Here is a 25,784-nt window from a genome sequence, read left to right on the forward strand (position 1 = left end):
CATAGCATAGCTAAGCACAGGACTTTTAACTCTGGTTGACTCACATGTGTTCAGTCTCTGTTTGTTCACTGTTTGGTGTTATTGCGATCTCAGGTCAGTTTACTGATGGTTTGTTTTGCTACACGGCTAATTTGACATTAGTTGAATGATGTTTCACACAAACTCACTGAACTAATCACACACACACACACTCACACACACACACACACACACACACACATACACACACACAGACACTCACACACTCACTCACACAAACACTAACACACATACACACACACAGACACTCACACACACACTCAGACACACACACACACACACACACACACATACACACACACAGACACTCACACACTCACTCACACAAACACTAACACACATACACACACACAGACACTCACACACACACACACACACACACACACACACACACTCACACACTAACACACACACTCACACACTCACACACTAACACACATACACACACACAGACACTCACACACACACTCAGACACACACACACACACACACACACACATACACACACACAGACACTCACACACTCACTCACACAAACACTAACACACATACACACACACAGACACTCACACACACACACACACACACACACACACACACACTCACACACTAACACACACACTCACACACTCACACACTAACACACATGCACACACACAGACACTCTCACACACACACACACACACACACACACACACACACACACACACTCACACACCTGTATAAAGTACATGTTAGTTAGATTGTGTGTTAAAGACTGTTGAAGCTTCATGTTGTCTGTTTAATAGTTTCCAACTTCGACTGTCAGAGACTCTGAAGTCCTTCAACCGTTACAGCTGTTGTGTTAATAATGATTGTCATTATTAAGTTAATTATTAATCAGAGTTACAAACTGACAGTTTAGTACCTTTTTATGAGACTGAATTATTGAATTGGCTCTTTTCCCTTCTTCAAGGGTGGTGACTGAGGTGATCTAATGTAAATTGGATCTGATTAATTATTATAATTAATAATTATCCCTGATAATCATTAATTATTATTGATATTTAACCCACATTCCCCATAAACGTTGCGTAAAAGCACAACAGTAATTAATTCAACCGTCAGTGTTTCTGACCAAACACAAACTGCTGACTGAAACTCCTCCTTTAATCACCGCTCTGCACACTGACTGAAGAACCTCACAGACTCTCAGAGAACCTCACAGACCCTCAAAGAACCTCACAGACCCTCACAGGACCTCACAGACCCTCACAGAACCTCACAGATCACTGATGTCTGTTAAAGACTCTCAGCTTTACAGTCATTCTGATCTCATCAGCGCTGCAGCTTAACGTGACTCTGATGTCATAACGTGTGTCGGTGCTGAAGCTCGTCCACGTTCTGAAAGTTCTGCTCATTGCTTGGTCACTGAGCTCATTCGTAGTACAGCCCCCACTTTTAATTTGAAATTTGAACATTCCTTCAAAACTGGGAGGAAAAGTTTGCATTTGAATGTAACGACCTGTTCAAATAAATCACTAGTCGTTTAGTGCAACAGACCGTTTGAAGTATATTGACCGACTGCTGCTCTGTTGACCTGCTAGCAACGAAACAGAGGACAGTAGCGCGCAAAGTCGTCCTGAGTGGACAAGGCATCTGAGAATTAGCGTGTTGAAGTATTTTGGCTTCTACACCGTCGATGGAAAAGTAACTCACAAAGATCAGTCAGCTGTCTGACTCCCTACAATGACAACACATCTGTAGACTCGCCTGCCAGCTCGCCACAAACCTGAGGCACCGCAGACGAGCCAAGCTGTCGAACTGGCCTAATATACGCTCAGCTGCAGAAGCTCATAAAAACTCCATCACCGACAAGATAGCAAGATTTATACGTAAAGATATTCAGACAGTCATTCAAAAAATTGTGTGTCATTTTTTGAAAGTGACAGCCCTAATTCATACTTTAACACTATAAAGCCTGACAGTCACAGACGTACAGAGATGTTGCCATGGAGACAAAACGCTGTCTCATCCAGTCACATTAGATCCAACTGACATTTTCAGACCGAGTCCGAGCGACAGACGGTGAGTCGTGTCGTGGTGATTCTGGTGTTTCTGCTTAAGCCTGAACGTCAGAGACTCTACGTCTGACATTAACAGTATTTTTTTTAAAAATAATGATATATGCTCGTATTAAATATATATAGTAAATATATGTTCTGTCAGCCGTCAGTGGCTGTATACACTCTGTGGCTCATCAGCTGACTCCTCTGTCAGATCTAAACCAATCACAGCTTCACTTCCTGTTTCCTGTGGTGGTGCACCTTGACTGGCGGCGTGCTGCATCATGTGACGCTTCATGTTGGACACCTGTGTGAATCTCTTCCCGCACGCGGAGCAGCTGAATGGTTTTTCTCCTGTCTGTCCCGTGTGCTGCATCATGTGTCTCTTCAGATTTCCTCCCTGAGTGAATCTGAGGCTGCACACGGAGCAGCTGAACGGTTTCTCACCTGAATGAGTCCTCAGGTGTTTCTTCAGAGCTCCGCTCGCTGTGAAGCCTTTCCCACAGACGGCGCAGCTGAAGGGTTTCTCTCCAGTGTGAATCCTCATGTGAGCCTTCAGGTTGTGTTTGTGGTTGAATCGGTTCCCACACTGACGACAGCGGAACGGTTTCCCTCCTGGTTCCACCTCTGGGTTCTCCTCTGTCTGACTGTCGTCCAGCTCCGAGTGCTCGCTGCCACACTTGTGTCGTCTGAAGCCGGACAGCCAGGTGAACTTCCTGTCGCAGACGCTGCAGCTGAACTGTTTCTCTCCGGTGTGGACAGCCATGTGCTGAGTCATGTGGACCTTCTGAGTGAAACCCTTCCCGCAGAACGGGCAGTTGAACGGACGCTCACCCGTGTGAAGCCTCTCGTGTGTCTTCAGGTTGACCATCCGGCCGAACCTCTTCCCGCACTGAGAGCAGCTGAAGGGTTTCTCTCCGCTGTGACTGGTCATGTGACCCAACAGCGACCTCTTACAGCCGAAGGTTTTCCCACACTCGGAGCAGTTGAAGGGTCTCTCTCCGGTGTGGATCCTCACATGAGTCTGCAGATGTTCCTTACGACCAAACACCTTCCCACAGTCAGAGCAGCTAAATGACTTCCTGCTGCTGTTACTTCCTGTTTCAGCGTCAGAGACCCTTAGAGAGTTTAAACCTGTCTCAGGTCCTCTGGTCTCTGTCCAATCATCATCAGCATAAAATCCAAAAGAGTCACCAGTCTCAGGTTGTAGATGTCCATCTGGATCAGAGGTCCTTACTGGTTCTGGTCCTCCACAGTCCTCTCCGTCAGCTTCTGTCTCCATCTGTGAGGACTGAGGTCTCTCTTCATCATCATCTTCACTCCTCACAGAGACAGGAGGGATATGATTGGTGCACAGCAGTGAGGACTCACCTCCACAGGTGTGTCTCTTGAGCTGGTAAAGCCAGGTGAATCTCCCGTGACAGACACTGCAACTGAACCTGTTCTCCTTGTTGTGGACGGACATGTGTTGAGTCAGGTGTCCTCCGTGTTTGAAGCTCTTCCCGCAGACGGAGCAGCTGAACGGTCTCTCTCCGGTGTGGATCCTCAGGTGGATGTTCAAGTTGTCTTTGCGGCTGAATATTTTCCCGCACTCTGAGCAGCTGAAGGACTTCTCTCCGGTCTCTGTCTCTCTGTCGTCCTCAGCCTGACTCTGATTTGACGCCTCACAGATGCACTGATGACTCTTCAGCTGAGTGTACCAGGTGAATCTCTCATCACAGAACCGACAGCGGAAGCGTTTCTCCCCCGTGTGGACGGACATGTGATACGTCAGGTTCACCTTCTGAGTGAAGCTTTTAGAACAGAAGGAGCAGCTGTAGGGTTTCTCTCCGGTGTGAGTCCTCATGTGGATCTTCAGGTGAGGACTGCGGCCGAAGATCTTCCCACACTCTGAGCAGCTGTAGGTCTTTTTACCTGTTCTACTCCTCACACCACTGACAGGAACCTCAATGATCTTCAGGGAGTTCAGAACCAACTGAGGTTCTCTGTTCTCCATCCAATCATTGTCACTGACTTCAGTCTTCAGTTCTGAACTTTCTGACGTCTTCTCAGTGTCAGGTTCTAAGTGTTGATTTAAATTCCAGATTGACTCTGACTGACTCCAGAGTTCCTCCTGTTCCTCTTTAATGTGTGGAGTTTCTGGGTCCTCCTGGTCCAGACTGGGGTTCCACTTTTCATAGAGAACCTCTTCTTTACTCACCAACAGCTGCTGGACGTCTGCAGGAGGCAAAGAGAAGAAACGATTTTATAATTCAGTGAGATTGTCAACCCCATGGAGAACCGTTCTTATATAAGATGTTCCCTCGTTTAAGGTTGGTGGATAGCAAAGTCCAGTAAAATCTGCCACAGGTGTTCAAGAACCCTTAAATTAATTAACAAACCACTAGAACCTCCTTCATGAACCCAAGCACCTCTTCAATGATCAGTAAGACCAAGACCTCCTACGACCCTGTAAAGGAGAACAAGAATTACCGGAACATCCACTAAAAACCCAGAGAAGAAAACTAGAACCACCTAAAGTACCACTAGAACCAACTCAATGAATGATAGAACCTCCTAAAGGACCACTAGAACCTACTAAAGGAACACTAGAACCTATTAAAGAAACACTAGGACCTTCTAACCCCTCGATTCCACCAGATACGTGTCCGGTCCGGCTCCACTCCGCCACAGCAGCAGAGCTTATAGGTTTCACTCTAGTCTATGTGTTAACTTCCACTGGGTCTGCTGCGCTGCGTGTCTGCTCCATCCCAGCTCCGGCAGTCCGCAGAAATGCAGGACTTCTATTTCTGGCGGATGCTGGAGCACGACGCAGCAATTCAGCCGAATTCAGCACAGAGCAGACAGGAAGTCAGACACGAAACAACAACATAACATCAAGTTAATTTTCAACAGAAAACACTCCGTGTTGACGCAGCACAATAACCTCAAAAAAGAAACAAATACAAGCTCTTCTTCTAATCCTTCGGTTGGAAAAACTTTGTGTTGTTGTTAGGGATGTCCAGATCAGGTTTTTTTTACCCCGATCCCGATCCGAATCATTTGATATTTAGTATCTGCCGATACCGAGTCCCGATCTGATACTTAGCCCTAACTAATATTTTCCTAGATAATACAGCTGCATTAAGAAAAAATGACCTGCATCCAAGCTGTTCCTTAATAGGTTTTTTTATTTTGTTGAAACAAAGTAAATACTTTCATATGGCTCTTTCTTATTCTGCAATGCTATTGCAACATTAGTTTTCATTTGTTTTTGAGTTTCCGGACGACGGTGCAAAACCGTACCACAGCCGGAACACAGTGGACATGCATCCAGTGGAATCTTAGAGGTAGTGTCAGAGGTAGAGTCAGAGGGAGAGTCAGAGGTAGTATCAGAGGTAGTATCAGAGGTAGTATCAGAGGTAGAGTCAGAGGTAGAGTCAGAGGTAGAGTCAGAGGTAGTGTCAGAGGTAGAGTCAGAGGTAGTATCAGAGGTAGTATCAGAGGTAGAGTCAGAGGTAGAGTCAGAGGTAGTATCAGAGGTAGTATCAGAGGTAGAGTCAGAGGTAGTGTCAGAGGTAGTATCAGAGGTAGTATCAGAGGTAGTATCAGAGGTAGAGTCAGAGGTAGAGTCAGAGGTAGTATCAGAGGTAGAGTCAGAGGTAGTGTCAGAGGTAGAGTCAGAGGTAGTATCAGAGGTAGTATCAGAGGTAGTGTCAGAGGTAGTGTCAGAGGTAGTATCAGAGGTAGTATCAGAGGTAGAGTCAGAGGTAGAGTCAGAGGTAGTGTCAGAGGTAGTGTCAGAGGTAGTACCAGAGGTAGTATCAGAGGTAGAGTCAGAGGTAGTATCAGAGGTAGTATCAGAGGTAGAGTCAGAGGTAGAGTCAGAGGTAGTGTCAGAGGTAGTGTCAGAGGTAGTACCAGAGGTAGTATCAGAGGTAGAGTCAGAGGTAGTATCAGAGGTAGTGTCAGAGGTAGTATCAGAGGTAGAGTCAGAGGTAGTATCAGAGGTAGTATCAGAGGTAGTGTCAGAGGTAGTGTCAGAGGTAGTATCAGAGGTAGTATCAGAGGTAGTGTCAGAGGTAGTATCAGAGGTAGAGTCAGAGGTAGAGTCAGAGGTAGAGTCAGAGGTAGTGTCAGAGGTAGTGTCAGAGGTAGTATCAGAGGCGCAGTATTGGCGAACCGAACCTGTGTGAATGGATAAGCCGGCGGCGCAGAGTGAGGATGTGTCGATCTGATAACTAAACAGATCCTTCACTCAACAAAATAAAGAGAAATATCCCACAAAGCAACACTACAGGACCAAACAACAGTAACTTAGTAACTGGTCGTTTCTTTGGCAACTTATATGAGGAAAAAATACTGCAGTTATTCGTGAAGAAGTGTCTGTTCTCCTGTCTGTCCCCCTGTCTATCCTCCTGTCTGTCATCCTGTCTGTCATCCTGTCTGTCCTACTGACTCTTCGTCACATTTCTGCCCGAAAAACAGTGTCTGTCCCCGGCAAAAAACTTTAACTCACCATGTCTCTGTCTCCTTCACTGTTGTGTTGTTGTAGTTACTGTTGTCATGGTGACAGTCAGCCCTCCCGACTGAGACTTCAGTGAACTTTCCCCCAGAAAACAGCCTCCCTCCCCGCAAGTGACAGAGTCAGACAGCTTCCTGTTTACTGATGGTGATGATGTAATTATGTAATTTAGAGTGAAAAACGTAACTTTGTCTCTTTCCAGGATGTTTGGTGGGTCAGGATCTCATCACAACACATTATAACAACACCTATGATTATAAACAGTCAGCAGGTACAGGTTGAGATTAACAGGAGGACACCGGGGGGAACGTCATGACGTGTACCGTCACACCTCTTTTGGATCCGCAGTGCCGTCTTTCTGTGTGAATTACACGCTGGTGCGTCTTTACGTCAGAGCTGCTTGGTTCTGTTTGAACAAACAATAGCGGAGAATTGGTGAAGGTAGCGGAGAGAGGTTCTTCTTACGGCCCTTAAATTCTGCTATAGGCCTGCTAGAACCTCCTTCATGACCCCGAGCACCTCCTCAATGACCATAACTTTATAAAAAAAGCTGCCTCTAACCCTCTAAATGACCACGAGAAACACATAAAGATCCACTAAAACCCTCTATAAAAAACTGGCACCACCTAAGTAACCTCTCAAAACCATCTCAGTGACCCACAGGAACCTCCTGAAGGTCCACTAACACTAACTGAATCATCCATAGAACCTCTTCAATGACCAATAGAAGTTAGGAAATGTAGAACCACCTAAAGTACAATTAGATCTACCTCAAGAATCGTTAAAACCATCTCACCATCTACAGGCACCACCTACAGATCAATCAGAACCTCACAAAGCAAAACGAGAACCACCTAAACAACTCGTTGAATCTCCTCTAAAAACATACACATGGATGACAAAGTTCTCTCAAGTTTAACTTTTTGTGTGGAACAAATTCCTGTTTTTATACTCCTCAAACACACCAAGTTCTCATCACTTTGTTCTCCCCTGTTCTTCACAGAACACGTTAATTAAACATGCCATGTTGTTCCCACCTGAACCTTTGTCATCTTCACTCTTCACAGGAACAGGATTGATATCACCCTCCTCCTGATTGGTCCACAGTTCCTCCTGTTCCTCTTTAATGTGTGGAGGTTCTAGGTCCTCCTGGTCCAGACTGGGGTTCCATTTTACAGGGAGAACCTTATCTTTACTCACCAACAGCTGATGGATGTCTGCAGAAAACAGGAGACACAAACAAATATCAGGAAAGACGTCTCCGACCTGAAAATCCTCCTAATGGACCACTAGAATGTCCTCTTGAAGAACCTCTGAGAACCTCTGTGATGACCACTAGAACGTCCTCAACTACATGTTTTCATCTTCATCAGTTTGTTTTTACTTTCATAACTTGTTATTTTTTGTTGACTCATCATCATTAAAACATCAGAGAAAAAATAAACTATAACCATATTTATATTTATATTAATTTACAAACTGATGAAGTTTCTACTTTTACTCTTTACTGACCTCATTTTTCATCAGTAACGAGCTGATTATACTTATTATTATTATTATTATTATTATTATTATTATATTGTTATTATTATTATTATTAGTGTTATTATTATATTGCTATTATTATTATTATTATTATTAGTTTTATTATTATATTGTCTGGATTAATCAAATGTTTAATTTCTTTAGTTTTTCTTCTTTATCGACCAAAGGTTCAAAACTGAATTTTTTTTTATTTTTGATGGATCAAATCAAATGTGATGAAAGACGAGCAGCATGTATCGATCAGTCGTTATCACTGATCACAATCAGAGATGCTTTATTGATTGATTATCTGCTCATTGATTTTCTGTTCGCTGATCCATCATGAACTACAGACCGGTTGCCATGGTGACGCACTCGGGTCAAAGGTGAGCTGACAGAGAACTGTGCTAAGCTAACGATAGCATTCAGACTTCACAGAGAGTGAAGCTGTGACTGAGGCCGGCCAACGTTAGCTTAGCATGATTAGCTGTGAGTAAAGTGTGCAGCAGCAGAAACAAACCTGTAGTTCTGAGCTCCGGTTCCTCCATCAGCTGACGGTGCGGCTCCATCTCTGTCTACACTCAGTCTGACAGGCTGTGTCCTGATGCAGCCTCAGCTAACGGCTCGCTGCTAACGGCTCGCTGCTAACGGCTCACTGCTAACACGCCTCTGAGTCAAAGCTGCTGACGTACACACCGTCACTTCCGGGGACAGCTTTCAAAATAAAAGAGTGGTGGCCGAGCTGTGATGTGATCACACTAAAGAGTTTCTGATATTAAAATCAATAATTAGAGTCGATGTGACTGAAGCTTATGTTAGAATAAAACACAACGTGACACATTAAAATGTGATATTAATAAATAAGGTTATGAAGGCGAGAGATGCACCAGAAGCTCTGTTACGGCTTTAAAGATGGCGTCCAGTGCTTTTTTTAAACAACTTTATTATACCAAAAGAACAATGACAAACTGACACTGGACACATGAATCACACGTCCTGTCCAACAGATGAAACAAGGGGACAGTAACGGGTCAGAGGTCACAGGTCTTTTACCTGTCTTGTCACTGTGGTGACACCCAGCTGCATGTTTTTAAAAGAAATCTGTATTTATGTATTAGTGTAAAAATGTCCATCAGTTGTGATTCATCACAGAATAAAACAGCTGTTGTGTTGTTTCTACAGGTGTGTGACGTCCAGGTGTGTGACGTCCAGGTGTGTGATGTTCAGGTGTGTTACATTCAGGTCTGACAGGCTGTGTCCTGATGCAGCCTCAGCTAACGGCTCACTGCTAACGGCTCACTGCTAACGGCTCACTGCTAACGGCTCACTGCTAACGGCTCACTGCTAACGGCTCACTGCTAACGGCTCACTGCTAACGGCTCACTGCTAACGGCTCACTGCTAACGGCTCACTGCTAACGCACCTCTGAGTCAAAGCTGCTGACGTACACACCGTCACTTCCGGGGACAGCTTTCAAAATAAAAGAGTGGTGGCCGAGCTGTGATGTGATCACACTAAAGAGTTTCTGATATTAAAATCAATAATTAGAGTCGATGTGACTGAAGCTTATGCTAGAATAAAACACAACGTGTGCTCGTGTTGTGAAAAGACAAATTGGAAGCGGAGGAGCTGATGGAGAGGACTGTGGAGGACCAGAACCATCCAGGACCTCTGATCCAGATCAACATTCCGAGACCGAGGACTGATGGTGAGTGGACGGAGACCAAAGGACCTCCATCAGGTGCAAACTCTGTGACAGGAAGTGATGGAGCTGCTCCAACTGTGGGAAGGTGTTCGGCTTTGAGGAGACCGAGGGCAGCAGGCTGCAGGGTGGAGCACAGAACCTTCACCGGACTCTGCGGTCCTCTGGAGCTTCACCGGACTCTGCGGTCCTCTGGAGCTTCACCGGACTCTGCGGTCCTCTGGAGCTTCACCGGATTCTGCGGTCCTCTGGAGCTTCACCGGACTTATTGTTCTGTTCTGACACATAAAATCTAAAAAGGACTAAATAATTGTCCTTGTGAGTCTTCAGAGTCTGAACGGATCAAAGTGTCTTCATCATATGTATTGACTATTGACGAGTCAGCAGAATATGTTTGATCACGTGATGTGTTCGAGGACCGTCAGAGTTTCAACCTTCATGTTTTTTAATTCAGCTGTTTGAATTTATTGAATTGCCTCAAAATAAACATCAAAACGTATTAAAATGAGAAACTTTATTTGTGAAATCTCAGATGAAGTTTATTTACTGAACTTTTAATTTGAAAGAATGAACTCAACATCCGGTTTACTGACATGTTTCATGTGCTGCCCTCTAGTGTTTCTGCTCACACGTTACATGACGCCACTAATTTGATTATTTCTACTGTACAAAGTTCATCAGCTGATTTTTAAGATTTTTCTTCATAAATAAATCAGTTAAAATGAGACGTGACAGAGCAGCCAATCAGACGACAGCGTTGATCTGATGATCTACTCAGACTGGACATGAGATATTAAATCAGACGTTAGAACAGAAGATCACCTGTTTCATTAACCTGAAGCTCGTCAACAAACAAACAAACAGCAGAGTAACAACAACATCAAACTGAATGTTAGAGGACAAAAATATTTAAACTTTTATTAACAACGTAAACACAAAAACACCACTTCATAATGTGAAGGAGGTGCAGCTCCTCCTCCTCCTCCCGTCAGGACTGATGGAGGTGCAGCTCCTCCTCCTCCTCCTGTCAGGACTGATGGAGGTGCAGCTCCTCCTCCTCCTGTCAGGACTGATGGAGGTGCAGCTCCTCCTCCTCCTCCTGTCAGGACTGATGGAGGTGCAGCTCCTCCTCCTCCTCCCGTCAGGACTGATGGAGGTGCAGCTCCTCCTCCTCCTGTCAGGACTGATGGAGGTGCAGCTCCTCCTCCTCCTCCCGTCAGGACTGATGGAGGTGCAGCTCCTCCTCCTCCTGTCAGGACTGATGGAGGTGCAGCTCCTCCTCCTCCTGTCGGGACGCTTTACCAACCCAACATGTGGCTATTTGACGTCCTGGGAATGAGACTCAACAATCAACTATCTTTGTGGTGCGTTCAGGAACAGCTGGGACAAATCCTACTGACTCTACCTTTAACTTTAATAGTCTGAATTATATTAATATGACGTGAGCTTCAGTTGGCTTTGACCACAAATGTCCTTCAGAGGGAGACTTTTTACTCTGATACTCTGAGTACATGTCAGAGCCTGTACTCGATTACTTTTACTGGAGTAAAGAAGCTGAATCAGCACTTCTACTTTTACCAGAAGAAGTATGTGGAGTTGTCGGTGGACAGACAGTGGACAGACAGTGGACAGCGGACTGTGGACTGCTCTGATCATTATGAAACATTGCATTAAGTCTGAAACGTGACGACAGAAGAAGAGAAGACGTCTCCGTCAGCTCGGAGTCACTTTGTTCTGGTCGGTGTCGGCGGGCCTCAGGCTGATCACCTGTCCCACAGGTACGCTCACTAACACCACCAGCTCGTCGCTGCGGGGGCGGGGCATCAGGACTCTGTTCCTGGCTGAGTTTGCGGCGACACACTGATGTTTGCGGAGCTGCTGGTGTCGGGTGAAGCTCAGGTGACAGAGTGAACAGCTGAGTCGGTTCTCGTGGGTCTTCATGTGGTTCCTCAGGTTGGTTCTGTTCACAAACATCTTGCTGCACTCGGAGCAGCTGAACGGTTTCTCTCCCGAGTGGCTCCTCAGGTGTCGCAGCAGATACGAGTTCTCCGAGAAGCGTTTGCTGCACAGAGAGCAGCTGAAGGGTTTCTCCCCGGTGTGACACCTCAGGTGACTCCTCAGGTGAGCTCTCTGACTGAACCTCTGCTCACACAGCGAGCAGCTGAACGGCCTCTCACCTGTGTGAGTCCTCGTGTGTCTCTGCAGGTACGCCTTCTGAGAGAAACTCTTACTGCACACTGAACACACGTGACGCTTCTCTCCTGACGCCGCCTGCACACCTGCTCCAGCCCTCCGACCTTCATCATCATCATCGTCATCATCACTGACGTCAGTCTCAGAAGAGTCTCCAGTCTCAGGTCGATCTGGTCCTGGTCCTCCACAGTCCTCTCTGCTGTCCTCAGGTGGCCTCTGATCAAACTCTTCATCATCTTCATCTTCACTCTTCACGGTGACGGCAGTGACGGAGAACTCAGTGATGTCAGTCTCCTCCTCTTCCTCTTTGATGTGAGGCTGCTGCTCTTCACCAACAACCACGGCCCGAACACCTGGAGGCAACCCTGACACACACACACACACACACACACACACACACACACACACACACTAACGTTAATATCAGGCCTGATGATGTCACATTCATTCAGAGGTGTACTCAAGTAAAAGTATTGTTACTTTTCACATTTACTCAAGTAAAAGTAAAAGTAGCCATCAAAGTAACTACTTAAAAAAGTACTTACTAAAAAAGTACTTGAGTAGTGAGTGACTTCAAAATAAAGAGAAGAGACACAGAGACACACGTATGTCGTCCTGTAGCATTTCCTGTCTCGTCTCAAAGTCTGAGTTCCAGGTAATGTGTGAAATAAGGTGCGTTACAGGCTGAACATATAAAATCCATCATTAAATGTCCCACAGTTTAGTTATAAAAAACATTGACCAGTTTACAGAAAACCTGGATAGTAATTGTGCAGTAAGACGCTCAGTGGTGGAGACGTTTAAGTCATGTGAGCGGGATGTCGTCTGTTTGTAGCCTAGCATTAGCTTTTTACTGCTACACATTTAAGTTACACTTCAAACATCACAGAGTGGAGTTCATCTGTGGAGATTATCTGGATGAACAGAACCTGGACGGATCAGAAACTTGAGATTATTTACTGCAATAATCAAAAATACAATTTAATATTCCCACATAGGAACCAGAGTGATGCTAACTTCAGTTAGCTACAGACAAACATCATCCTGCTGCTGTCTGTACAGTAAATATGTCCACATGTTACAGATGTTACAGTCAGGTGTGAACCCTTCATCTCCAGGTCTGTCCAATCACAGGAGGACAAGAAGATGACAGGAGCTGCCGCTGATCATCAGTGTGTGTTCACTCCAGGTGTGTTCAAACATCTCCTGTCTGTTCATGAGGTCACAGCTGGTCCACAGGTAGAGGGCGCTCACACAGGAAGTGAGTGTTAGTCGGGGTGGGTCCGTCTACATAATGACGTCACATTAGGCTCGTCTGAGATGAGCCAGGCCTGCGCAGAATCGATCACCGGCGACCACCGCACAATGCATGCTGGTTAGATTTGTGTCCGACTTGATCCTGACTTGCTCTGACGTCATTGACGCGCCGGCAACGATAACCTCACGAGATCAAGGCGCCGCAGTCTGTAGAGCCAGGCGCCGCAGGTGCTCCCACTGACTGCAAGGCCTCAGGGCATGATGGGAAACGCCTGGCTGTCGCCTGATCGAAGAGCTGATTGGCTCTTAGTTAGGACTACAAACTCTTAGTTAGGACTACAAACTACGTTTTGTCGAAAATCCCAATTTTCTGTGTAATTGTTATATTTAATGCTAGATTATATGAATCTCATGTTGCGCAATGAAGTTTAATCTGTTAACAAACACATTGTGTGTGGTTGATAATAATAATAATAATAATAATAATAATAAAGGTTATTTATATCAAAACAAGCAATCACTGCTTTACAAGGCGGACAAAAAGAACAAAGGATAGAATATGCCAGATACACACATATTCCCACATATATACTGCAGATAATTACAAATATAAATACATCAGTAAATAAAGATTATAAGAAACCTTTGCTGCTCGTCCTCCCCATGTGTAGCCTGTATATGTAGCTGTGAGAACGTTTGGACTGTTAATTCAGTCGTTCAATTTCTTAAATTTAGGGATTGTATCATGGGCGTAACCACCATATACTTTGGGGGGGATGTGTCCCCCCAAAGTATATGGTGGTACCAAAACCAATCTGTCCCCCCCAATAATATATCTAAATATGTGACATATGTTGTGTTCTCCTTTTATGAACCCTGGCTGTAAGTGGATCCGTCTCTTGTTATTTCCAATTTATTTTCAATTTAGGAAAGACAAGGAAAACAAAACTGTGTGACCACCCCCCTCCCGATTGCACACTTGGTTGCACCCGTAAACGCTGGCTTCGTTTGAAAAACCGCTCAGTCCGACTGTCACTGGTGGTCATGGGCACATAAACAAATGGAGGGAGGAGCACCAAAGCGGAAAAAGCAGGACCAACAGGCGGACATTCGTCTTTTTTTTCAGACGGTAAGCAACTAGACACCTAAAACGCAGTGCTATGGTCAAAATGAGCGCGCTAATTTTTGAATGAATGTGAAACAATTATCGCGTTTAAAAGGCTCAGTATTAAAGCTAGAATGAAGATACAGATCATATGAAACTAGAATATATGAGGCATCCATCGGTGCCGTGGCATGATAGCTTGTGTGTTGGGCTGAATAATGCTCCAAAGTTAGGCTAAATTATGGTGGGGGGAAACTTTACAAGAGGTCCATTTGAACTCTGTATCATTCGTGTGTGTGTGTGTGTGTGTGTGTGATTGATTGATGGTTTTAAAATTCAATTGGCACTTAAGCAGGCTTGGTAAGGTTAAAGCAAATAACACTAGCAGCAATAAATGCAGAATATTCAATGCATCAAATTAAAATGATCACTAGAGTCAGTCATTGTTCCTCTAGTACAATAATGGTGTCTGGTCACAATGCAGGCAGCACAGAGACGCAGAGAGGGACAGTCACAGGCAAGATGGAGGGAGAGGACACAGAAAATATTACCCCCCAATATCTACACCATGGTTTCGCCCTTGGATTGTATGATTTATAAATGACAGTGCGTACGCAATTTCTTCAGCCACAGCTACCCGAGCGTGTTCTGCAGACTACAGGTAGCCTACAGCTGGATCTAACAGGAAGTACATGTTTCTGTCACTTCCTGTATCTTCTTTGTCAGCGCCCCCTGCTGCCGCCGCCTGGTCTCGTCCACCTTCCAGGCGCAGTTCATCTCGAACGAGCCTAATGTGAACGTCCAGGTCAACGTGTGTGATCGTTAGCAATCATTCACCGCAGAACCAAACAGAACCACAGCCGGGAGAGGAACAGGAAGAAAAATCTGTTGAGTCAGCAGAGATTGGATGAACGTTGTGATGACCCGGTTCTGACAGATTCTTCTTGTAAATGTTCCAGCCTCGTCACACCGACCGCAGGAACATTAACATGGTGTTCTGATTACACGCATTACTCCTGCTGCTGCTGTACTCCATTACACGTTCTCAGGAACATGTAACAGAGTAAATGTAACTCGTTACTCCCGACCTCCGCTTCATTGTTGAACTGCAGCTGATTAGCATGCTAGCAGTTAGCACAGTGAACAGAATGGAAGCTGGAGAGTGACGCGGTTTTCTCACCGGAAGTTACTGTAAACAAACATCGGAATCCAGTCTTTTGATTTGTTCTGACGTCACTTTGAAACTCAGATGTTTATACATATTAAACTGACATTGTTGTGTGACGTCACACAGTCGGTAGTTGTAGAGGAAGATTTACTGTCAGAAGTTATTAATATTAAAGTGACTGAAACAAGCTAGCTACGGCTAACTGCTAACGTTAGCTTAGCATGATTAGCTGTGAGTAAAGTGTGCAGCAGCAGAAACAAACCTGTAGTTCTGAGCTCCGGTTCCTCCATCAGCTGACGGTGCGGCTCCATCTCTGTCTACACTCAGTCTGACAGGCTGTGTCCTGATGCAGCCTCAGCTAACGGCTCGCTGCTAACGGCTCGCTGCTAACGGCTCACTGCTAACACGCCTCTGAGTCAAAGCTGCTGACGTACACACCGTCACTTCCGGTGACAGCTTTCAAAATAAAAGTCAGAGTGGCGACCGAGCCGTGATGCGATCACACCAAAGAGTTTCTGATATTAAAATCAATAATTAGAGTCGATGTGACTGAAGCTTATGTTAGAATAAAACACAACGTGACACATTAAAATGTGATATTAATAAATAAGGTTATGAAGGCGAGAGATGCACCAGAAGCTCTGTTACGGCTTTAAAGATGGCGTCCAGTGCTTTTTTTAAACAACTTTATTATACCAAAAGAACAATGACAAACTGACACTGGACACATGAATCACACGTCCTGTCCAACAGATGAAACAAGGGGACAGTAACGGGTCAGAGGTCACAGGTCTTTTACCTGTCTTGTCACTGTGGTGACACCCAGCTGCATGTTTTTAAAAGAAATCTGTATTTATGTATTAGTGTAAAAATGTCCATCAGTTGTGATTCATCACAGAATAAAACAGCTGTTGTGTTGTTTCTACAGGTGTGTGACGTCCAGGTGTGTGACGTCCAGGTGTGTTCTGGAGGACTTGGATTGTTTTTATGAAATGGTATTTTAATTAGTACAAACAGTGTAGTTTACTGGCTCATAAATAAACTACATCGAACTGTCGACTTTACTTCCTGTTAATGATCGCAGTGATTTCATCTTCTCCTTCAATACTTCATCAATACTCCATCAATACTCCATCAATACTCCATCAATACTTCATCAATACTCCATCAATACTCCATCAATATTCCATCAATACTCCATCAATATTCCATCAATACTTCATCAATACTCCATCAATACTCCATCAATACTTCATCAATACTCCATCAATACTCCATCAATATTCCATCAATACTTCATCAATACTCCATCAATACTCCATCAATACTTCATCAATACTCCATCAATACTCCATCAATACTCCATCAATATTCCATCAATACTTCATCAATACTCCATCAATACTCCATCAATACTCCATCAATATTCCATCAATACTTCATCAATACTTCATCAATATTCCATCAATACTCCATCAATATTCCATCAATACTTCATCAATACTCCATCAATACTCCATCAATACTTCATCAATACTCCATCAATACTCCATCAATATTCCATCAATACTCCATCAATATTCCATCAATACTTCATCAATACTCCATCAATACTTCATCAATACTTCATCAATACTCCATCAATACTTCATCAATACTCCATCAATACTTCATCAATATTCATCAATTCTTCACAATAAGAGCATGTTCAGTAGTAAAAGTCAATAAACAACAGATCAATACGTTTATTAAACAGAAAGTGATCTGAACTTCTTCTGCTGTCTCTCAGTGACCTCTAGTGACCTCAGTGTGATGTCATCAGCTGCTGGTCATGTGACTCCTGAAGCAGACTAAGAGGATTATCACTTCCTGTTTGTATTCACACAGAAGAAGAGGAAAAGAGGAGCGCGAGCCTGTGGATGAACAGATGATTGATTGATTGATTGATTGATTGATTGACAGATGAAGCTGAGTGTGTGTGTGGTGTGTGTGCTGCTGATCAGCTGTCTGCTCTCAGTCGACTGTCGTCTTCTCGACATCACACCTGCAACACATCAGCAGCAGGTAGGACAGGTGCATGCTGGGAGAACATGTGAGGCAGATCAATAACACTAACTCTCTGGTCCACTGACTGACAGGTCCACTCACTGAGAGGTCCACTGACAGGTCCACTCACTGACAGGTCCACTGACAGGTCCACTCACTGACAGGTCCACTCAATGACAGGTCCACTGACAGGTCCACTCACTGACAGGTCCACTCAATGACAGGTCCACTGACAGGTCCACTCACTGACAGGTCCACTCACTGACAGGTCCACTCACTGAGAGGTCCACTCTCTGACAGATTGATTGACATGGTTCTAGTTCTTTTGTTTTAAATCACACACACTGAAGTGACCTGAGTACCTGAGGTCATCCAGGCCAAGGTCCGATCCCATGTCTGCAGGACGCTGGTCGGCGTCTTAAACCACTGGACCATCTTCAGCGCTGACAGCAGCAAACAACCAGAGAGAGACAGAGGACGAGACTGGAGGAGGAACGTGAAGAAAATTCAGCATGAACCTGGACAAAACAGAACAGAACAGTCCAAACTTCAGACTGGACTTCTGACCTCCTCAGACAGTCTCAGCTTAAGAAACTGATCTGTCAACTTCAAAGATTCAGTTTGAAATTCTGTCTGAATCTGAACAGCTGCTCCAGTTCTACCTTTATCTGTACAGAACTGTTCTCCTGCTGAGGAACCCGCAGAACATTCTGCATCAGTCTGAGAGGAAACTTTACAAGTCAAATATCAGAACGAACAAAAATGTTCAAATGTGTTTAGAGACAGAAACATTTTCAAAGTCTTCAAATCATTTAGAGGTTTAATGATTATGTGTGAGACTCACATCAGCTGACCCGCTGTGTTCCTCATGTTGTTCCTCATGTTGTTCTTCATGTTGTTCTTCATGTTGTTCCTCATGTTGTTCCTCATGTTGTTCCTAATGTTGTTCCTCATGTTGTTCTTCATGTTGTTCCTTATGTTGTTCTTCATGTTGTTCTTCATGTTGTTCCTCATGTTGTTCTTAATGTTGTTCCTCATGTTGTTCTTCATGTTGTTCCTCATGTTGTTCCTCGTGTTCCTCCTCAGGTTGAAGTGAAGTCAAACATGAAGGATGATGTCAGTCGTCTTCCTGGAATCTGTCGACGGCTGAAGAGACGCAGAGTCACCGTCCTGGTAAAACCCCAGATGTCTTGTTAGTTTTGACGCAGACTCACATGACATCACGTGACATCATGACAGCTTCCTCTGTACAGTCGTACTCCCCCAGACTTGTAAACAGACTTTGATGTGTAAACTTGGTGGAGTTCCCCTTTAAAGCTGCATTGTTGTTTTGTTTGAAATGCAGAAACTTTCATATTTCAGTGTCCTCTCTCAGTCGGTCTCAGTTCAGGTTCAGGTCAGGTCAGGGTCAGGGTCAGGGTCAGGTCCCGGTCAGGTCCAGGTCAGGTCAGGTCAGGTCAGGTCAGGACAGGTCAGGGTCAGGTCCAGGTCCCGGTCCAGGTCCCGGTCCAGGTCCCGGTCCAGGTCAGGTCAGGTCAGGTCCAGGTCCCGGTCAGGACAAGTCAGGTCAGGTCCAGGTCCAGGTCCCGGTCAGGTCCAGGTCAGGTCAGGTCCAGGTCCAGGTCCAGGGTAGGTCAGGTCAGGTCAGGTCAGGTCAGGTCAGGTCCAGGTCCAGGTCCAGGTCCCGGTCAGGTCAGGTCAGGTCAGGTCAGGTCAGGTCAGGTCCAGGTCCAGGTCCAGGTCCCGGTCAGGTCAGGTCAGGTCAGGTCAGGTCAGGTCCAGGTCCAGGTCCCGGTCAGGTCAGGTCCCGGTCAGGTCCGGGTCAGGTCAGGTCAGGTCAGGTCAGGTCCCGGTCAGGTCAGGTCAGGTCAGGTCCCGGTCAGGTCCGGGTCAGGTCAGGTCAGGTCAGGTCAGAGTCACATACAGACAGTAGAATATAATAAACAGTAAATATTAACGGGGGAAATTATCTTTTTCTTTCTCAGTGTAACCTGCAGAAGTACTGTTGGCAGGGGCGGAGTCAGAGGCGTAGTCGGGGGCGGGGTCAGAAGATTCAGTCTGGCCAGGTGTGTCGCTGTCCACGGGGCTCCAGGTGTTCACATTTTTTTGTCCACAGTCTCTGACAGACAATGTTACATCCTGTCTTGATGTTTTCATTTTGTTTTTTGAAGACAACACATTTTTGTCCTCGTGGTGGCGCCGCAGGGACGACTCAACTTTAAGAAATGTAACAAGTTTCCAATAAAGATCGTTTGTTTCATGTGTCAGGACTGAACAGCTGATTACTGACAGGTTATTGACAGGCTATTGACAGGTTATTGACAGGTTACTGACAGGTTATTGACAGGTTACTGACAGGTTATTGACAGGTTATTGACAGGTTACTGACAGGTTATTGACAGGTTATTGACAGGTTACTGACAGGTTATTGACAGGTTATAGACAGGTTACTGACAGGTTATTGACAGGTTATTGACAGGTTACTGACAGGTTATTGACAGGTTATAGACAGGTTACTGACAGGTTATTGACAGGTTATTGACAGGTTACTGACAGGTTATTGACAGGTTATTGACAGGTTACTGACAGGTTATTGACAGGTTATTGACAGGTTACTGACAGGTTATTGACAGGACTGAACAGTCTGTCTGTGGAGTTTTCTGCTGATGCAACATGTTTCTGAAGCAGGAGGTCACTCTCAAAAAAATGGATATTAAAATAAATCACTCTGATAAGAAGGAATGTTTCAGTTGTGGAGGAGTCCTGAAGAAATAATGCAGCTATTATATTTTTATCATTGTGAAGTAAATATATAAAAACAACGTGGTGAAGTGTTTGTCTTTTCACCAAACAAACAGGTTTTTAATTAAATCTGAGGAGATGCTGTTTTTATTTTGAAAAATCCCCTTCCGGAAACATTACCTGTGTTATTTGACGCTAACCTGTCGCGTCATTATGAGCCCGCCCTACTGTACCTCTGATTGGTTAGGTTTAGGCTTGATGCGTGCTGATTTGTGAGGCTCAGGGTTAGAATGTCAGGATAAGCCAATCAGAGTGAGAGCAGGGCGAGCATTTGGGAGAAAACAGCAGATCGATAATCAGTGATCAGTGATCGGTGAGGCCGCGGACTGATCGTCCACAGCTGCTGATCAAAGCTCCACTTTTACCCTCAGCGCGTCTGTGAGACGCTTCTCTGCTCCTCTCTCTTACCGCGCTCACTCTAAGATGGCGGCTGTTCACGGTGAGTGATCTGATCTAGAGCTAAGCTAACTGCGAGCTAACTTTAGCATGTACCATTGTAAACAATGTTAGCAGGCTAACTGTTAGCATCAGCAGGCAAACAGCTGGACCGTGTTCTCACCGAACAGTGTTAATTATTGGGTTTTAATTAATATTTCATTTTAAATCGTTGGATTTGTCTGTTTGTCGTCACTCGGTCTGTTAAAGGCTCGAGGATCACGCGATTAGCTCTGTTAGCTTGTTAGCTTAGCTGCTAACTGATGGAAACAAACGTCAAATTCAAACAAAAAGAACCAAAGTGAAGTTTCCTGAAAAACAGTTGAACTGATCATCAGGACACTTTGATAAAGTTTGTTTGTGAATGTTGATCAATAATCTGCTCTTTGCTTTATTAGATTATTAATCAAACTCAACAGTGCTGATGTAACTCAGCTGTATCGATCTGACTGATCGTCTGTCAATAATCAGTTACTGAGTCACACTATAGCTCCATGTGTGACGTCATGATTACATCACGTTTCTGTCGTGTTGGTGTGTCAGAACTAAACATTTACATCATCAGACTCATTGATCTGTGACGTGAAATATTGATGAGCTGAACTTGAGTCACAGCTAATCGGAGGACATAAACGACCAGATGTGTTTTTTAATAATGAAGTTGTGTGAAACGATGAGGTCATCAGTGATGATCAGCTGATTTCTTTGTGTCCTGCTCTTTTCATTATCAATGAATCTGCTGATGTTTGTATTGATTAACGAGCTGACTGGACTGTGATTAAACTCATTTGTGACTCGATTCATTAATCGACTCGTCAGCCTGAACTCTGCCTGACGGATGGAAGATTTTCAAATCAAGATAATCAATCTTCTGATTGATTTTTGTTTTAACCTCTTCTGGACTTTGTCGTCATGAACCCGAGACAGACATGAAGACAGTCCCCATCAGATCAGAGAGAAGTCTGAGTCCTGATCGTTACTGATCAACACACTGAAGGTGATCACACTGATTGATCTGTTTGTCTCTCAGCATTCAGCAGCCTGCAGCCCTGAAACCCTCAGAACACCATGTGACCAGGAAGCAGCTGTCAGCCAGTGAACCAGTCCAGGGCCGGAACCAGTCAGTAACTGGTCTGTCACCAGAGCCGGAACCAGTCAGTCACTGGTCTGTCACCAGAGCCGGAACCAGTCAGTCACTGGTCTGTCACCAGAGCCGGAACCAGTCAGTCACTGGTCTGTCACCAGTATCAGAGTCAGAGTGGCTGTGGTGTCATCCTGGTGGAAGAGCCGCCTGATGGAGAGCGACTGTCGGATCCCTGTGGCCTGCTGCCGGCCCAGAGTCCTCGTCCTCCACGCCCTGTTCTGGGGCCTCGTGTCCCTCAGGTCAGTCTGTAATGAGAGGTCAGTCTGTACTCAGAGGTCAGAGGTCAGTCTGTACTCAGAGGTCAGTCTGTACTCAGGTCAGTTCTCCTTCAGAAGGTTCTTGGTGTTCTGTGAATGTATCTATTAGAACGTTCTTCATAAAGAACTTTAATATGATACAAAACACTGAGCAACATTTCACAGTTTGTAATACAGTACTTGTGTGGAAGGATTGTTCAACAAGATGTGGATTACCAGATGCATTTCTGTATCTTCCATTCATCAGAACCCTGATTTAAAAAAAATTTTGTTTTTGAAATATATGTAAATTCAGAGCGTTTTACGCTCACTCACTAATGAAAAAAAAAGTAGCTTTGAAGTGTCTGACTTGGAAGATATACTCATTAACTCAGATACAATTAAAGGCAAAATCGGAGAAATATACGACATTTTAATTAAAGGATGGCACTCAAGTTTCCCTAGCTTACTAAAAACTGTGAGACAGACACAGCAACAAAGCCGGATGAAAATGCCAGAACATTTGCGAACGAATACACTTCCCATTTACGAGTCATAAAATGAAAGAAACAAATTATAAATTCATTCATAAATTTTATTTGACTCCTGTAAAAATGCACAAAATTTCAAAAGAAAACTCACCAAATTGTTCACGATGTAAAACCAAAGAGGGAACATTTATGCACATGTTCTGGCATTGCGACAAATTAAATAGTTTCTGGAACACGATTCATTTATTTACAAAATCTGTTCTAAGGCTTGAATTTGAATTATCCCCTCGTGTTTACTTACTAAATGACATTTCCAACTGTCATTGAGACTCAAAGAAATGCAGATTATTGATTACTATCACTTTTTTTGCTACGAAATGTATTCTTCATTTATGGAAAAACGAATCACCTCCAACATTCCACATGTTTCTGGATTTCATAGCTCAATTTCTTCCCCTGGAAAAATTAACATTGGAAAAATATAACCAGGGTCACTTGTTCCATGACCTATGGTACCCTTTGTACACTGAGCTGTAAATGTATTTATGAATTTTGTCACTGTTCATGAATTGATATTTTGTATTTTCCCATTTTTATTATCACAATTATTTATTTATTTTTTAATTTTGTTGTTGTTGTTGTTGTTGTTGTTTGTTTGTTTGTTTGTTTGTTTGTTTGGGTGTGTGTGTGGTCAATGGAGTGGGGTGGGATCGAACCACAAAGGTGTCTGTGGGGTTGAATGGAAATAATAATAAAAAAGAATTTGAACATATTTAACGTTCTGTTGTGTTTCAGAGTGTTCGGAGCGGCTCTGCTGAGTGACGAAAAAACTTCAGGTACCAACACCAAGACATTTTAAACAGCAGCAACAAATCCTGTATTTCCTGCTCAGTCTGACCTTTGACCTCCTCCTCCTTCTTCTCTTCTTCCTGTAGCAGTGAAGGCAGAGGGCCCCCCCTGCTGGCAGCTGGAGGAGTTTGTGGTGACCACAGAGTGTTTGCAGTGTAACGCCTTCCAGACCGTGAGTGTCAAAAACTGTTTGAAGCACATTCAAAGACCCGGTCCTGAAAACAGCTGATGGTTGTCATGACAACAGAGTGTGTTACTGCTGTTGTATTTCAGAGGTCGTGGTCGGCCTGTGAACTGACCGGGTACGTGGAGCGGGTCAACTGCACCAGATCCAACAGAGATGAGCACAAGAGGTGACATAAACGCCGTTGATACACAGACTGAGACGCCGTTCACACACAGACTGAGACGCTGTTCACACACAGACTGAGACGCCGTTCACACACAGACTGAGACGCCGTTCACACACAGACTGAGACGCCGTTCACACACAGACTGAGACGCCGTTCAGGTTATTGACACACAGACTGAGACGCCGTTCACACAGACTGAGACGCCGTTCAGGTTACTGACAGGTTATTGACACACAGACTGAGACGCCGTTCACACAGACTGAGACGCCGTTCACACAGACTGAGACGCCGTTCAGGTTATTGACACACAGACTGAGACGCCGTTCAGGTTACTGACAGGTTATTGACACACAGACTGAGACGCCGTTCACACAGACTGAGACGCCGTTGACACAGACTGAGACGCCGTTCACACAGACTGAGACGCCGTTCAGGTTATTGACACACAGACTGAGACGCCGTTCACACACAGACTGAGACGCCGTTCAGGTTACTGACAGGTTATTGACACACAGACTGAGACGCCGTTCACACAGACTGAGACGCTGTTGACACAGACTGAGACGCCGTTCAGGTTACTGACAGGTTATTGACACACAGACTGAGACGCCGTTCACACAGACTGAGACGCTGTTGACACAGACTGAGACGCCGTTCACACAGACTGAGACGCTGTTGACACAGACTGAGACGCCGTTCACACAGACTGAGACGCCGTTCAGGTTACTGACAGGTTATTGACACACAGACTGAGACGCCGTTCACACACAGACTGAGACACTGATCCCGCCTCCTTTCTAACCTCCCCTCTGTGATGCCCTGCCCCCTCAGCTGTCGCTCTGCAGTGATGGAGGAACATCTCTTTTGGAAGTTCGAGGCAGCCATGTTGGCTCTGACGGCTCTCTTTGCCATTCTGGTGGTCATCCGTCAACGTTGGCTTGACCGCCTCGCCTCAGAGAAGGTCCGTCGTCAGATCGAGTCCATCTAGGACACCAGAGGGACCTGGGCCCGGACCAGGACTGAGTGTGTTTTTATACTTCAACAGTATTTTAACTTAATGTGGGGTGTAACTGGTCTCACTGAGGTCCATCAGGGACCAGGACTAATGACAAACCTGCAGAGACCTGGACTGTTTGTTCTCATCCTCAACTTTATTGAAAATGGATCCAGAAACAGGAAGTGACGGAGCCCAGAACGACGAGTTCCTGTCAGAGAACTAAAGCTCAGGATGACGAATCATCATGATTGGGTGAAATTTACCTTGAATTTAAACAATTGAACAAAGTGCAACAGCCAATCAGAGTTCAGCATCATCTGAATTATTGATCAACCTCTAAATTTAACTCTTACTGAGCTCAACTGGCTCAAACTGGACCTGAACTAGTCTGAAGTGGATCAGAACCGGACCTCAGTCCAAATTCTGTCAGTAATGCAGCAGGAGCTTTTCATAGGTCACAGCTGGATCGACTGATTGATCGTTCAATGTCGTCGTCTCATCCTGATGAAACAGGATGTCTAGCGATCCATCCAGACCATCACTGTCCAATGAGAACATTTGTTTTCCTTCTCCTTTTCTTTGGAGATCCGTGGTTTCACCTCTGTGTGACCGTCTCTGGTTGGTCAGAATTTAGTTCTTAATGTTTCCTTCAGCAGCCGACGCCCAAACGTCTGAGTGTCTTTGAATGCAGCAGCTGGTTTCATTGTTTAATTTGGGGTTTGATTGTAAATAAGTTTGTTCTGTTTTTCTGAGACGAAAAATAAACTGAGACATCATCCATCAGCTGACTCATCCTTCACCTGCACAGGTAACCAGTAGGAGGGGGCAGGGTTTACCTGCACAGGTAACCAGGTGAACCTGTTCAAACCGGTCTGTGACCCCCCCCTCAAACAT

General features: G+C 44.8%; 3 protein-coding genes and 1 long non-coding RNA gene across 9 annotated transcripts in view; 2 read left to right on the forward strand and 2 right to left on the reverse strand.

The window, feature by feature from the left end:
- LOC311273070 (uncharacterized protein) overlaps window positions 1–8,804 on the reverse strand; it is a 28,041-nt gene extending 19,237 nt beyond the window's left edge. For 2 of the 3 annotated variants that reach the window (XM_084379945.1, XM_084379944.1), the window contains exons 1-3: window positions 8,633–8,804; window positions 7,626–7,805; window positions 2,532–4,301 (exon numbers count right to left, since the gene is read on the reverse strand). In XM_084379945.1, the coding sequence (XP_084236071.1) occupies window positions 2,532–4,301; window positions 7,626–7,805; window positions 8,633–8,681 (1,999 nt within the window). In that variant the 5' untranslated portion in view covers window positions 8,682–8,804. Of the gene's footprint in view, window positions 1–1,891; window positions 4,302–7,625; window positions 7,806–8,632 lie in introns of those variants that run through there. The other variant, XM_084379943.1, reaches the window with a different exon arrangement.
- Window positions 8,805–10,706: 1,902 nt separating this feature from the next.
- Window positions 10,707–16,098, reverse strand: LOC311273086 (uncharacterized protein). Its single transcript, XM_084379965.1, has 2 exons — window positions 15,800–16,098; window positions 10,707–12,372 (listed from the first exon to the last, which is right to left on the reverse strand). Exons 1-2 carry the CDS (start codon window positions 15,846–15,848, stop codon window positions 11,528–11,530), a joined length of 894 nt encoding a protein of 297 aa, XP_084236091.1. The 5' UTR covers window positions 15,849–16,098; the 3' UTR covers window positions 10,707–11,527.
- Window positions 13,789–19,787, forward strand: LOC311273096. The gene is made up of 3 exons (XR_014624638.1): window positions 13,789–14,393; window positions 18,670–18,756; window positions 19,569–19,787. It is a non-coding gene; the product is annotated as an uncharacterized lncRNA (long non-coding RNA).
- Window positions 19,788–20,594: 807 nt separating this feature from the next.
- Window positions 20,595–25,670, forward strand: jtb (jumping translocation breakpoint). 4 transcript variants are annotated; one of them, XM_084379972.1, is made up of 6 exons: window positions 20,595–20,824; window positions 21,851–22,221; window positions 23,487–23,527; window positions 23,630–23,712; window positions 23,814–23,893; window positions 24,725–25,670. In XM_084379972.1, the coding sequence occupies exons 2-6, from the start codon at window positions 22,115–22,117 to the stop codon at window positions 24,879–24,881; spliced, it is 468 nt and encodes a 155-aa protein (XP_084236098.1). In that variant the 5' UTR covers window positions 20,595–20,824; window positions 21,851–22,114; the 3' UTR covers window positions 24,882–25,670. The 4 variants fall into 4 exon arrangements, with proteins under 4 accessions (XP_084236098.1, XP_084236097.1, XP_084236100.1 ...); XM_084379971.1 differs by having other exon boundaries at window positions 20,596–20,824; window positions 23,627–23,712; XM_084379974.1 differs by having other exon boundaries at window positions 20,598–20,824; window positions 21,851–22,203.
- Window positions 25,671–25,784: the final 114 nt, after the last annotated feature.

This window comes from Pagrus pagrus (assembly GCF_965226575.1).
Source record: "Pagrus pagrus genome assembly, chromosome: 17".
Lineage (NCBI taxonomy): Eukaryota > Metazoa > Chordata > Actinopteri > Spariformes > Sparidae > Pagrus > Pagrus pagrus.

What these genes read in the sequence shown, in the direction of transcription:
- LOC311273086 (XM_084379965.1), bottom strand. Translation starts at nt 15,848, where the DNA reads ATGGAGCCGCACCGTCAGCTGATGGAGGAACCGGAGCTCAGAACTACA. An exon ending in ACCGGAGCTCAGAACTACAG is followed by an intron (nt 12,373 to 15,799) that starts GTTTGTTTCTGC and finishes TGTGTGTGTCAG; the next exon opens with GGTTGCCTCCAGGTGTTCGG.
- jtb (XM_084379971.1), top strand. Translation starts at nt 22,115, where the DNA reads ATGGAGAGCGACTGTCGGATCCCTGTGGCCTGCTGCCGGCCCAGAGTC. An exon ending in GAGTGACGAAAAAACTTCAG is followed by an intron (nt 23,528 to 23,626) that starts GTACCAACACCA and finishes TTCTTCCTGTAG; the next exon opens with CAGTGAAGGCAGAGGGCCCC. An exon ending in AACAGAGATGAGCACAAGAG is followed by an intron (nt 23,894 to 24,724) that starts GTGACATAAACG and finishes CTGCCCCCTCAG; the next exon opens with CTGTCGCTCTGCAGTGATGG.